The sequence below is a fragment of the Gekko japonicus genome, unplaced genomic scaffold, assembly GCF_001447785.1.
Source record: "Gekko japonicus isolate JY-2015 unplaced genomic scaffold, Gekko_japonicus_V1.1 scaffold835, whole genome shotgun sequence".
NCBI classification, from domain to species: Eukaryota; Metazoa; Chordata; class Lepidosauria; order Squamata; family Gekkonidae; genus Gekko; species Gekko japonicus.
In genome coordinates this window covers 278535-292500 of record NW_015175997.1, presented here as the reverse complement: position 1 = coordinate 292500, position 13966 = coordinate 278535, and the positions used below count along the sequence as shown (strand labels likewise).

The following is a 13966-nucleotide window of genomic DNA, read 5'->3' as shown; positions in this document are numbered from 1 at the left end:
CAAACCATCTGATGAAGCAGTGCGCAAAACATTCAAGCATTTTTGAATGATACATAATACAAAAAATGTCCCACTGCGTCATCCTTGCATTTTTCTATGCATTCATGTGCCCCCCCCCTTACTTCTCTTTGACCAACTTCTCACCAAGATTTCTGTTTAGACAGAAGGTCAAAAGACTTAACTATCAACCATGCAGGAACATCCCGTCTCTAGTTCCAGCTCCTGCCAACCTAGCAGTTCGAAAGCAAGAAATTGCAAGTAGATAAATAGGTACCACTTTGGTGGGAAGGTAACAGCGTTCCGTGTGCCTTGGTGTTTAGTCATGCCGGCCACATGACCACGGAAACGTCTTCGGACAGCGCTGGCTCTTCGGCTTTGAAACGGAGATGAGCACCGCAACCCTAGAGTCGGACTCAACTGGCTTTCGAGCAAGGGAACCTTTACCTTTACTATGCAGGAACAAAACTTTTAGAATTGTCCTCAGTTCACCAACTCCACAACCTGCATGGTACTGGCTTTGACTCATCGCATGGGACGTATACTTATATTGCCTCCCAAGGCGCTAGTACAATTGATTATATTCTGGTCTCATCCTCACTCCTACCTCATGTCCTCCACTTCAGTGTTGAAGACAGGCCTGAGAGCGAGCATAGTCCACTAAGTCTAACTCTAAATCTCATAGAAAACTCATTGACCAACATGTCAAAGAATACAATTGATGGGACTCGCTTCGGAGAAAGCAGAATTAGATGGTCCCTATAGCTAAGCCAAAACATCGAGGAGCTTATGGCAAGTGAACCCCTCTGGTCTTTGTGGCAGCAAATATTGAATAACAACCCTAATCAGATTCAATGCTACGAAGAGATATTAATGTCACTTAGACCCCATCTTATACGGAAGAAATCTCAAACCCCCTGCATAACATCCTCGAGGGGATGGTTCGACCAGGAGTGCAGACAATTCAGAAACAGGTTTGTCTGTTTGTTTATAGTCAAATTTATACCCCACCCTCCTCGCAAAGCAGGCTCAGGGCGGCTTCCAACCACAAACACAACAATATAGAATAAAAACCTAAATAATACAGAATTAAAACACAGCATTTAAATAGTACCTTACAAAATATCAGAATACTGGCGGCAGTTAAAAATCAAACGAGTAAAGTGCTTTCCGACAAAGTGCTTCGATGTTATTCCACATAAAGTGTTTAGATGTTATTCTGCTTGCTCTTGAGGCAGCTGCTCGATGTTAACATTACGGGCCATGCACTAGGGCGGCGGCCCCTAATTGTATGCCTGGCGGAAGAGCTCAGTCTTGCAGGCCCTGCGGAACTGTGAGAGGTCCCACAGGGGCCTGATCTCCTCTGGGAGCTTGTTCCACAAGGTAGGGGCCGCCATCGAAAAGGCCCTGGCCCTAGTAGCAGCTAGCCTGGCCTCCCTTGGGCCAGGGACAGTCAACCGATTTTGACACCCAGACTGTAGTGCTCTGTGGGGTATATACGGGGAAAGGCGGTCCCGTAGGTATAGGGCTTTAAAGGTAAGAACCAGCACTTTGAAGCGGATTCGGTATGCTGTTGGCAGCCAGTGCAGTGTCCTCAGCACAGGCTGGATGTGCTCCCATCTAGGGAGACCCATCAACAGCCAGGCCGCGGCATTCTGTACTAGCTGCAGCCTCTGGATCCACAACAAAGGCAGCCCCATGTAGAGAGCGTTACAGTAGTCTAGTCTCGAGATGACTATTGCGTGGATCACAGTAGCCAGGTCAGCATGGTCAAGGAAGGGAACCAACTGCCTAATCAGCCTCAAATGATAAAAGGCCAACTTGGCAGTGGCGGCTACCTGGGCCTCCATGGTAAGGGAGGAATCCAGGAGCACTCCCAAACTTTGAACCTCCGGTGCAGGGACCAGTGAGCCCCCCCCAAAGGTCGGGAGTGGGATCCCTACCCCCGAAACACCCCGACCCAGGCACAAGACCTCCGTCTTCACTGGATTCAGCTTCAACCGACTCAGTCTGAGCCACTCAGCCACGGCCTGCAAAGCACCATCCAGATCATCTGGTCTGGAGTCCAACTGGCTGCCTAACATCAGATAGAGCTGGGTGTCATCAGCATACTGGTGACATCCCAGCCCATGACACCATGCAACCTGGGCAGGGGGGCGCATGTAGATGTTAAATAACATCGGGGACAGCACAGCCCCCTGAGGCACACCACATTCAAGTGGGTGCCTCCAGGACTGCTGTTCCCCTAGCACCACCCTTTGTCCCCAACCTTGAAGAAAGGAAGCAAACCATTGCAAGGTGAGCCCCCTAATCCCCACGTTGGCGAGGTGGTGGACTAGTAACTGGTGGTTGACCATGTCAAACGCAGCTGACAGATCTAACAACAACAGTACCTCCGTTCCGCCTCGATCCAGATGCCTCCGGAGGTCGTCAGTCAGAGCGACCAGCACCGTCTCCGTCCCATGACCCAGACGTAAGCCGGACTGGAAGGGATCTAACACAGAAGCGTCATCCAGAAAACCCTGCAGATGTATCACTACCACCCTCTCCAGATAGGGCAAATTGGAGACCGGCCGATAGCCAATTCGGCCAGGTCTAAAGATGGCTTTTTAAAGAGAGGATGGACCATCACTTCCTTGAGTGCCCCAGGGAATCGCCCCTCAGAGAGGGACTTGATTTCTCTGGCAGCCCTGTTTCTCCAAAGGGGGACCACCTACCGACCAGCTAATATCAATGAGAACAGCATACAAAGAGTTGCTGAAGCAAAAGAAGCAGGATTTTTCCAGATTGCTGTGGAAGGAGCTTGACCTTGCCGCCCGAGACAAAAATGAGCCACAGTTTTGGAACCTGGTGTCCCTCAGCATGGGCAATGCTATGCTCTTGATTGAAGCCCAGATTAGCATTAAAGACTGGTTTTCCCACTTTAGTCGGGTTTTTGGTAGTTATACCAAGACGTTCATCATAGCTGAGCCTCCTATTCATCCTCTTATCCATTCAGATTTTCCTCCTTGGCCGCCAGTTTCAACTAAGGAGGTCAAAAACCTCATATACTCCCTCAAACATGGCAAGGCCCCAGGAGAAGACACGATGCCCCCTGAGCTTTTAAAGCAATTTCCTGACTGGTGGGCACCAGTGTTGGCAAAGGTTTTCAGTCAAATTAATTTATCTGGGCTTATCCCAGTCGGCTGGAAACAAAGTATAGTTGTCCCAATATTCAAAAAGGGCAATAAAACAGATCCTAACAACTACGGACCTATTCGCCTGTTGGATATTGCTTCCAAACTTTACAGCAAATTCTTACTGAGAGATTTGGAAGACTGTAAGGTTGACAACCAAGTCATCCTCCCAGAACAAGCAGGATTCAGGAAGGGCCAAGGCACCATCGACCACTGCCAGACACTGTATCGCATAGCTACTGACTGTGTAAAGGGCCCTACCAGTCATTTATATGCAGCTTTTGTTGACTTAGCAGCAGCCTTCAACTCAATCAACAGAGAATGGCTGTGGTCTAAACTACCAACATTGACAAACGCTTGCTGTACCTAGTAAGGTACCACAATAACACATAGTTGAAGGTAAGAGTGGGTATCTCAGGCTCATCGACGGATAGTATCCCTGTAACCAGAGGTGTGAAACAGGGCTGTGTTCTTGCCCCTTTCCTTTGCAACCTCTATATTAACGACATCATCAAGAGGCTCTCCAACCCAGAAGTTTTTCCACCAAGACTTGGCTCATAGAAAATTTTAATTCTTCTCTTTGCTGATGACATGGTGCTATTGTCTATAACTCAGACTGGCCTTAGAAGAGCATTGTCGAGATTAGGTGACATCTGTAAAGAAGAGCACTTAAAAATAAACTACTCAAAGACCAAAATGATGGTCTTTGGAAACAGGAGGTGATCCTTTCGCTGGACAATTGATGGCATCCCGGTCGAGCAAACCCAGACCTTTAAATACCTGGGGATCACCTTCAGCGACGCACTCTCTTCGAAGGCTCCTATAGAAACAACAAAAATAACAACTCTCTGCTCATTGGGGGCAATTTAAAAATTTTACCGTACAAAAGGGGGCTTTCTGATAGACCCAGCTCTTAAACTCTTCCAGAACAAGACAATCGCCCAACTCCTTTATGGTGTCGAGGTGTGGGGTTGGAATGACTCCACCACCACCAGCCTGGAGAGAATCCAAAATCTTTTTATGAAAAGGCTGCTATCAGTTCCAACAAGCACCCCAGCAGCATTGTTAAGAGTGGAACTGGGCCTTCCCTCTCTACGGGCCCATGCCCGTAAAGCTTTTTATAACTATTGGCACAGATTGAAGAGAGCACCTACTGATCACCTTTCAAGCAGTTGCTTCCTTGCTTGCCAAAAAGACCCTAAATGGCTATCCAAATACAATAGCATATTGCAAATCTATAACCTTTCCAGATGTAATCCATGGGCCTCTTTGGACCGACTTTAATGGCAGGGAGCAAATATATACCCAGGACCCTGCCCAAGACCGGTGAGTCATACAAGAGACTAAATCCTCACCCTGGTACAAACTAATCAAATCAGACAATCAAAGGGCCCAATATTTAACCAAGATCTCATATAGCAACTTATGCTCTGCACGAACTTCAGTCTGCTTTCAATCAATGCAATCAGCGATGCTTGAAGGCCGCTATGCCAACACACCTGCTGCCCAGCGTTTCTGCCTGTGTGGAGGCTCAGCGCCAGAGGACCTGTGCCACTACCTGTTATTTTGCCCACTCTATCAATCCCCTAGGAAGAAATTTCTAGGCCCCATTTTGGCCACCCTAGGCACTAGAACAGAAACAGAAAAAATTATAGTTTTACTAGCAGATGTAGAGGCCGAGATTTCACACAAGGTGTCCCTCTTTGCCCTCGCTGCAGATTAGCTCGATTACTAACAGAGACCAGGATGGAAGAGTTGGAATCATTAAAATGCTCTATTGTGAATTAAATTAGCTTTTTATTTTTCTGGTTTTAGTAGTTTATATCTTGCTCTGTCATTGTAATGGCCTATGGCTAAAGGCAATAAAACTGAACCTGAACCAAGATTTTTGGTGTAGAAATGGCCCTTCTCCCCACGTCAAAGATGTCTGTGTCCATTGGGGTTACAGCACTTGGCTAAAGCTCCTCTAAAACTGGATTAGGCAGTTCAGACAGGAATGGATTCCATGGGAGAGGCTGGGAAACACTGGTTCCTAGCTCCTTTCTCAACCAGGTGATTCCTCCAAGGGAGTGACTCCTTCAAGGGAGTGCCCCCTGGACAAGGAAAAACATGCATTGCACATGGCTCTTACTGCTGTGCAGCACAGCAACACAGATCTACTATTCCTTTTCTCCTTAAAATGTGCTGCTCTATAACTGCAGGTTGGGGTATAAGCGTGGGGCTTCTCTGAAGGACGGTGAGTAGCACTTGTTCTTGTATGTACTGTTTAGATAGCTACACATAAAGACTGCACCGGAGTATTAAAAGCTTACCTTAGTTCAAACTACATTCCACTAGCATTTTGTATAGTTAAAATCTTAGGGCTTTCCCTATCCTTCAAGCAGTGAGAAGGGTTTTTTTTTAAGTACGTTTGCTCGCTGTGGTGCTTTCAGTTCTTGGGTTACTTTGATAAGCCAGGACCTCTCCTAATAGAAAGTGGCATGGAAGATAAAGGACTCTCCTGCCGCTTTGCCCTAGATATGACTGGAGGACTGAAAAATTTCTTGTCTTTGAATTTATTATCCAGTCAGCCAGTTGGGAAGCTAACAGAATCCTCTGTTGGTTCTATATTAAGCAGGGTTGACCCTGGCTAGAATTTGGATGGAAGACCTCCAAGGAATACTAGGAATACATGCAGAGGCAGGCATGGCAAACCACCTCTGAATGTCTCTTGCCTTGAAAACCCTACAGAGTTGCCATAAGTCAGCTGTGACTTGACGATTACCACCACCATGGAACTGCAATAGTGAATTATTGCAAGTGTGTGTACCGCCTTCTCCTATGCATGAGTGCAATATTCCTCAGCTGTGAAGAGTAAACAAGTAGTGATTAGCCACTGAATTCCATATCCTATGTGAATCCATGTCATTCTGGGACCCTTCATGCCATCTTGGAAATCCTTTAAAATGAATTGCATTCATTCATGCTGAATGTAAGGGTCTAAACTAGATGGCCTCTGAGCGCAGAGTCCTAGGGTTCTTGTTTCGGTGTTGTGTGTGGATGAAATACTGGATAATAAAAACTCTTTTCATCTGTACAACCTTGTTTCTTAGTTGCCGCCCTTGCAAAAGTATAAACAGCTGTCTTGGGTTGAGTGTGACCCTCTGGGAAACTTCTCTGTTTACTACTGTCCACTGTGGAGGAGTCCAGAGATAGTTGTCAACAGGCTTCTGTTGGAGATATTTCTAATACACCCAGAGAGTGCCCTGGGCACTTGAGTGGAAGTATCGAAGGGCGGTGCATAGGGAGGAGGTGGCTCTGTTTTTTGTAAACTTAGAGAGGTGCGTGATTTATATCCGGGCTTCCTGGAAGGTGTGTGCTCTGTGCCAGCACGGTCGACAGCATTGCTCTTCAGAAAGCTATGAGCTGGGGCCCTTCAAATAATGAAAAGTTCTTTTCATTTTAATATTTTGTCTTGATTGACACTTGCATTTTGCGCAGTATGAATGATCACATGTTTTAATTAAATCCAGAAACACAATGTCTGCAAAGTATGGAACAAGATGGTTTTTTTAAATCTATATATCTAATAGCCAAGTTGCCCCCTCTGTCCGGATATCTAAATCCACACATCGGGGGACAGAGAGATTTTCCTTCACACTTGGGGCAGTCCACAACCAGGAGCTGAGCCCGTTGTTGCCGCGGTGGGGGGGGAGAGAAGCCTGGTGGGCCTGACAGCTCACAGCCGCACAGGGCTTGCCACTGTTGTTGTTGTGGGTGGCGGGGAGAAACCTTGGCAGCCCGGGAGCCGTGGGGAATACACCAACCCCACGAGTATCACGGGTCCTGCTTCTTGTTGTCACCTAAAACCCATATAAATAACTGAATCCCTTGGAACTGGAGGCTCAAGGCTATATTTCTTGTGACTTGGTTGTGGCATTTTATTTATTTATTTATATTTACATTTATACCCCGCCCAACCTGTGAACAGGCTTTGGGCGGCTAACAGGAGACGGCCGACAGGCTGATACAAATAAAACAATAAAAATATTAAAATCCCTTAAAAAACAATCTTGACAATAAAGACAATACAGCAGAGTAACCTTAAGATGAATGGCGTTGTATCTGCATTCTTTCTGTCTTCAGATCTTAAAATCAGTCCCACGGTCCAGATGTTCGCCGGTGAGGCTCAGAGAGGGTTGTGTATTACAGTATCTTTGTGTATTTGTGTATTTGGCAGTGTATTTGGTTGTGTATTAGTAGTTTGGTTCATGAAGAGTGTTGGGTATAGGCCAGAGACTGTGTGATAGGTATACTAATAGAAGTGATGTCCTTGTGTCTGAGGAAGGGGGTTCTTGAAAGGTCCTTGTCTGATAAACTGGATCCTCTCTCTGCAGAGGAGTTAACTTTTTAGTCTGAGATTAATGCACTGAAAAAACAGCAGTCTTGCAGCATCTTAAAGACTAACATGGCTGTTTCTCTGGAATTTGTCACCTTTAACTTTGCCTATTAATAATTACCTCACAAACATTATGAAGTTTAACTTGGAAAGGATAAGTAGTCTGCTGACCACAGGTATGAGTCTGGTAGCTCAAGTGTTCTCCTTTTCAACTTCACTCTACAGTGCTGTGTGTAATGGAGCCAACTGTGCAGAAGTTTGCAAACACCTCTAGATATCAAAGCACAGCAAAATGCAGCTGCATATGCTAGCTGTAATAGATTAAATCAGCTTGGTGACTTATACTGAGAGGACACGATATAAATTCTACTGAAAGCATCTCTGTGCCCTTTGCTTACCACCCTCTGACTCAAGTTTCTTTCTGGATAGACTAAGACTATACCATAAAACATGCAGCTATTTTCCACCTCTGCTGCAGTGTGGGATAGCCAATCTGGTCCTCTGATCACAAGGCTGAAAGAGTCTCATTCATTGCTCCCTTGGCAGTGGAAGACTCTGCACTGTTGTGTATGACTCCCTGCAGCCCCAGAAATGCTTCTGTTTAGCATTCTGGCTCCACAGAGTGGAAAATTTGTGGTCTGGTTTTTCCACCCTACCCCTAAAGCAATCTTCTAGCCCTTTTTGTTTAAAGAAAGGAATTTAAATGTGACAGTTATTGAGATAACTTTTCCTGTTTGTGTGTCACAGGAATTCAGTTGGTGAGGCACACTTGCTATCTTTTGCTAGATCATTAAAAACTTGTGACCCGTATTCAAGAGTCAGTTAAACTGAAGAAGATTTTATGGAAGCTGTTTATTATTCTCTTTAAAAACATTGGGGGTTTTCTTGACTAAACTGCACAAGGGGAAATTTCCACTCTTATTTAGGGTTTGAAGGTTTCATGATCTTCATCCCCATTTTTAAGGCTCAGAGCAATGCTAAAATTGCTCAAATGCAATGGGACTTTAATGTCTCCTATGTAAAGTCAAGCCCTAGTTCTCGGAGGAGGTTCATGTATCCCAAATAAATAGTGTCTTCCCCCCATTTAGAGTATTCTTCCTGTGCAAACCTATCTCACAATTCTCTGCTATATTTGTGGTAGAAAGTAGCTCTTCCATAAAAGTCCCTGAATTTAACAAAGTGATTTCTGGCATTTAAAAATGTTCCCTGGCTATCTGAGCGAGAGAATAGTACCTCAGGATGAGACAAACGTATATAGGTTATCAGGAAAATGAGTCATTCTGACTTTGCTTCATGATGGCACTTAAGCGATGCCTTTCCCCGTCTCAGAATTATGGGACTCGGCACTTGGGCTGCCATGCTCCTGTGATAGTGTTCGATTGTGGTAAACGTAACCTGCTATGGCTGTTGATGCTTGTACTGAACTATTTATCTTAATGTTTTCTCAGCGCAGCTCCTGTATGATATGCTTTTGTCTGTAGGGTTAGTCAACACTTTGTGCTGGATTTCAGGTGTGGCTTCTGTTTTTTTTTAATTAGTGCTAAATATGCTCCCAATTGATAGTAGCAACTCTTCTGCTGGGTGGCAAAACACCTTTTGGGATTGCAAGTAGCTTGAGACTTATGAAGAGTCAGAAATAAAGAAATGAAGGGATTGCATGATTGGGTGGATATATAACAACAAAAATTTTTTAGGAGGGGCTCTTGGAGTACAACATGGGGGGGACACAATGCATTGCAAAGTGCTTGTTCCTATGCAGAGATGCTAATAAGGAAAGGACATGGTCTGAGGCATGGACTGCACAACCCTTCCCCATGTTTCCTGGGGCAAAAAGCTGGCCAGTAGTTCAACAGATACTGTTCAGTGCCTTATCCCTTAGAGCAGTGATGGCAAACCTTTTAGAGACCGAGTGCCCAAACTGCAACCCAAAACCCACTTATTTATCGCAAAGTGCCAACACAGCAATTTAACCTGAATACTGAGGTTTTACTTTAGAAAGAACAACTCATACATTAATTTAAGATGATCCAGACAAAGTAAGGAAAGCAATCCCAAATGCTTTCATTTACTTAAAATTATTTGGCAGAGAATTTGACACTTTAATGATGGTCTGGGCCTGGCTGGGGCGATGGCACATGTGCCCACAGAGAGGGCTCTGAGTGCCACCTCTGGCACCCGTGCCATAGGTTCGCCACCACTGCCTTAGAGTCTTCTATGGATGGGAAGCATAAAACCTAACTGAAAACAAGTGTGATCAGGCTTGTGTCCTGGCTGTGCCTTAGCTAGCAGAGGAAATAAGGATGAATCTTTGGGACAGATGGGAGAACTGGGCCCAATGCCCGGTCTGCGCTGCCAGGAGAACCATGTTTGTCTTGGCCCCTTCCGGTTGGGGAGGAGCTGTTGCTTTGTTCAGCTGTTGTGACCAGGCCTTTCCCCCGGCTCCGTGCTGTCATGCCACCCCAATGCTTCTATTTTAACTTTGAGGCATCTTCTTACATTGGGACTTGGCAGTTCTTCAGCCTACTGAAGTGAGACACCTTGGAAAGCAGGGGGGAGCTGTTGCTTCTATATTGGGGATGCCCCACCCTGGATTCCACAAAGAAGGGAAAGTACATGGTGGTGTGCAGGCGGCTGTAGTTCTCACAGAGATGGACTACGGACATTTGACGCAGACCAGCTAAAACTAGCGAGAAGGCTGGTCTTGTCTCTGCCTTTTCCAGCACACTTAGCAAGCGGAAGAGTCCAGGAAACTCCCCAGCAGCCCCTGGCACCGGGTCTTCTTGCATCTAGGTATGTGAGGAACCAAGCTATATACTCTGTAGAACGCCTGTGTAAAGTGCTGTCAAGTTGCAGATGACTTACGGTGACCTTGTAGGGTTTTCAAGGCAAGGGATATTCAGATGTGGTTTGCCATTGCCTGCCTGAGTGTAGCAACCCTGGACTTCCTTGGTGGTCTCCCGTTCAAATACTAACCAGGGCCAAGCCTGCTTAGCTTCTGAGATCTGACAAGATTGGGCTAGGCTGGGCTATCCAGGTCAGGAGACTCTGTAAAATATGGGACTCTTAATTGATTAGGAATAAGCGAGCCCTTCTAGCAGTGGCTGAGCCTACTGACTTTGTTAGTAGCTGGTTTCTGTTGTTAACAGGTAAGCGAGAATGTTCAATGGTAGGAAGGCAACAGTTTTTTTTTTTAAAAAGCACTTTCCTGTGGTCTAAGAGAAAGCTGATATGGCAGGGAGACTTAACCACATAGGTCTAAGTCTGCCTTAGAATCATGGAAAACAAGTGCCACAAGGGGATTAAAGAAAACCTGATCATTTGGGCTGTATGAGCTCTTCCTTGCCATCAGAGCGAGCAGATAGCTTTTGAGGGCGTGGGGGAGCTTTTTATAACTAGGAATGTGCAAGGGGCAGTAGTGGCAGTGAAGTGTGTCTGTCAGTCATTAACCGTGAACTAGTCTTAATGAGCTGTGTCTTAGTAAGGTGGCACTGGAAATCCCACTGTCACAGAAACATGGGAAGTTGCACTTGCTATATATAGTGCATAATGCTTCAGTGGTGGAAGTAGGTCATTGACACAGTCGTACTCCATTTGCACAGAGCTCATAATGAATGGATTGCCAAACGCCCAGATTATCATGATGGGGCGCATACCCAGAGGAGCGAGCCCGCTAGGATATGAAATCAGCCCCTGTGCCAAACAGCAGCCCTTCTCCTGGCTTCTCCTGATAGGGCCGCAGCCAGAGGATCTAAATTTCCTGTGACTTTAAACCTCGAGTTCTTAAACCTGCAAACTGATTCACCACGTAAATTTACTTGCTTTGTTTTAGTGAACAATTGGATATGGGTTTTTTTCTAGGCAAAACCTTTTGTTATTGGGTAGCAGGATGAAGAAGAATGGTTAGGAGAATGCAAATAATGTTTGGTATGGGCCACTGGGGACTATGAGGCAGGGATTAATCTGCTTGGTTGATGTGTTGGGCCTCTTGACTACAGGAAAGCTTTCTCAAATTTTCTTTGCTTCTGAAGTGTTCTGTAACACTGCCTGGATTAACTGAGTGCATTTATGTTGCTGAGAACTAGACTAGGAGCATGTTAGAGTTGCCAAATGTTACTCACCTCTCTGGCGGGGGACTCCTGCGCGGCTCCCAGAGCGCGCGCGCCGCATGCACGCCACAGGGAAGTGATGTCATGACGCCGGGCACGCTGGGGGCGGGGGCACGACCATACAAGGGCCGTGGACCTGCCCCCAGCGTGCCCAGCGTCATAACATCACTTCCCTGTGACGTGCATGCTGGGGCGGGGTTCCCCCCGGGGCCCGATTCCCCGGCGTCTGGGAACGGGCCTCTGGGGCAGGGGTGATTTCCCCCCCCCGGGGGGATTTGGCAGCCCTAGAGCATGTCCATGGAACAAGAAAATGCAAATTTGAACTGTAGGTTTGCCAGCTCTGGGTTGGAAAAATCTGGAAATTTTGGGGTGGAGCCTGGGGAAGACAGGGCTTGGGGAGGGACCTCAGCAAGGGATAACACCATAGAGTCCACTCTCCAAAGCACCCATTTTCTCCAAGTGGCACCTGGAGATTGGCAACCCTATTGAACTGCCAGGTTCTGGAAAGAAACTGTCTACAGGGCTACAGACATTTCCCAACCTGACAATAGGTCAGGAAGCTTTTTCAGAATTTGGAGAGTGTCTTCCTTGTCACATGGTCCTTGGCTTTTATTGCGTGTGATCTATTTAATCCTCCTGATTTCATATTGAAAAGCTCAAGTTCCCTTTCTCTCTTTTGGTACAAGCGTTATCCAAGCTGGTGTTCTAAGATACTATATTTAATAATGTTCTTCTGCCTTGGAAACCTCTTTGTTCTAATCTTTAGCAGTATTATATAATTCAGTCACAGTCTATAGCATCTTCAAGAAGAACTAGTGGCATGAGATCACGTAGGCTGAGGTAGTACACAGTCCACTATGCTTATCTTACATGTTTTATGTGAAAGTATCACCGATTATACCTCTCGAATTTTTTGGCCTTTGAACCCTACAGTTCAGTTTTCTCCCTCTGTAATTTAAAATCTGCATATTTCGCTTCATGCATCTGATGAGGTGGGGTCTAGCCCCATGGCGTCTTATACTACAAGAAAGGTCTGTATTAGTCTGTATTAGTCTTAAAGATGCCACAAGAAAGGTCTGTATTAGTCTGCATTAGTCTTAAAGATGCCACAAGACTCAGTTTTGTTTACTGTACCAAACTAAGATGGCTGTGCCACTGGAATCCTCCATAGAATAGTTGGGGTCTGTTGGAACCTTGGGGGTTTGGATGCAAAACCATCCAGTTCCTTTAAATAAGCAGCAGCAGTGGTCTCATCATCAGAAAAACATTGTAAGACTGGCCATCCCAAGATGAAAAGCTGGAAGCTTCCTCCCCAAAGAGGTAAAAAGCCACCCACTTTCTCAAGATGCTTCTTAAACTGCAGACTGATAATCAAATCTGAAGTGAAGGCAGCTGCTCTGTGGGCTTGCTGTGGTGCAACAGAGCCTTTATATATTCTGTACAGGTCCCAGGCTGGCCCGTCCCACAATCCCTCCCACGTTTAAGGAAAGAAGAGTTTGGCCTGTAAATGGCATCCTCCTAAATCAGCAGGCCTTAAGGTGACATTGGTGCTACTAGTATGTGAAACTACCAACCCAGTTGTCTCATTGGTTAGGTATTTCTCCCGGCTGTTGTTCAGTGTTGCTAAACTAGAACTATTCTGTTTGAGATGAATGATTCCCTGCCTGCAATATCTTGGCTGAATTCCAGTCTCCTGCCGCATGCACAGCATTTGTTTGTGTTTCTTCACAGCTGCAACAAAATCTGCAAAAATTCTCTGCTGCAAGGAAACTAGAGTGATGTCATCGGAGGATGATACTGGTGGGGAAGCATCCGGTGGTAGTTTCTGGGAGGTAAGAAAGGACTAGGGCTCCTCTTGGGGCAGGGAAGGGAGTACCGAGAAACAGTGGTCCATCCCTCATGGCTTCTGTACGCACCAAAGAAATGAGTACCAAATAAAGCCTGGAATGTGTGATCAGAGCACAACACCCTGTCCCTGGTGACTTCTCCTCCCATTCCGTATTCCTGCAGAGAATTTGGGTGGGGACTTAAGTGGGAGCCATTCTGCAGTTCAGAAGGCTAGCCTGCATTGCCCCTGGCTCCGAAGACAAATCTGGGAAGACCAGAAAAAGGACTGACAGTATTCTCTCATTTCAGCCTGGCAACTACAAGCGGACAGTGAAGCGAGTGGACGATGGCAACAGACTGTGTAATGACCTCATCTCCTGCTTCCAGGAAAGAGCCAAAATCGAGAAGAGCTATGCCCAGCAGTTAACAGACTGGGCCCGCAAATGGAGGAATACTGTGGAGAAGGGTAAGATGGAAAAGAG

The 13966-nt window shown here is 46.1% G+C and overlaps 1 protein-coding gene across 5 annotated transcripts in view; it reads left to right on the top strand.

The window, feature by feature from the left end:
* Positions 1 to 13966, top strand: part of PACSIN3 (protein kinase C and casein kinase substrate in neurons 3) — a 40059-nt gene that overhangs the window by 16194 nt on the left and 9899 nt on the right. For 4 of the 5 annotated variants that reach the window (XM_015426410.1, XM_015426412.1, XM_015426413.1 and 1 more), the window contains exons 2-3: positions 13389 to 13489; positions 13794 to 13950. In XM_015426410.1, coding sequence (XP_015281896.1) covers positions 13436 to 13489; positions 13794 to 13950 — 211 coding nt within the window. In that variant the 5' untranslated portion in view covers positions 13389 to 13435. Of the gene's footprint in view, positions 1 to 10085; positions 10342 to 13388; positions 13490 to 13793; positions 13951 to 13966 lie in introns of those variants that run through there. The other variant, XM_015426411.1, reaches the window with a different exon arrangement.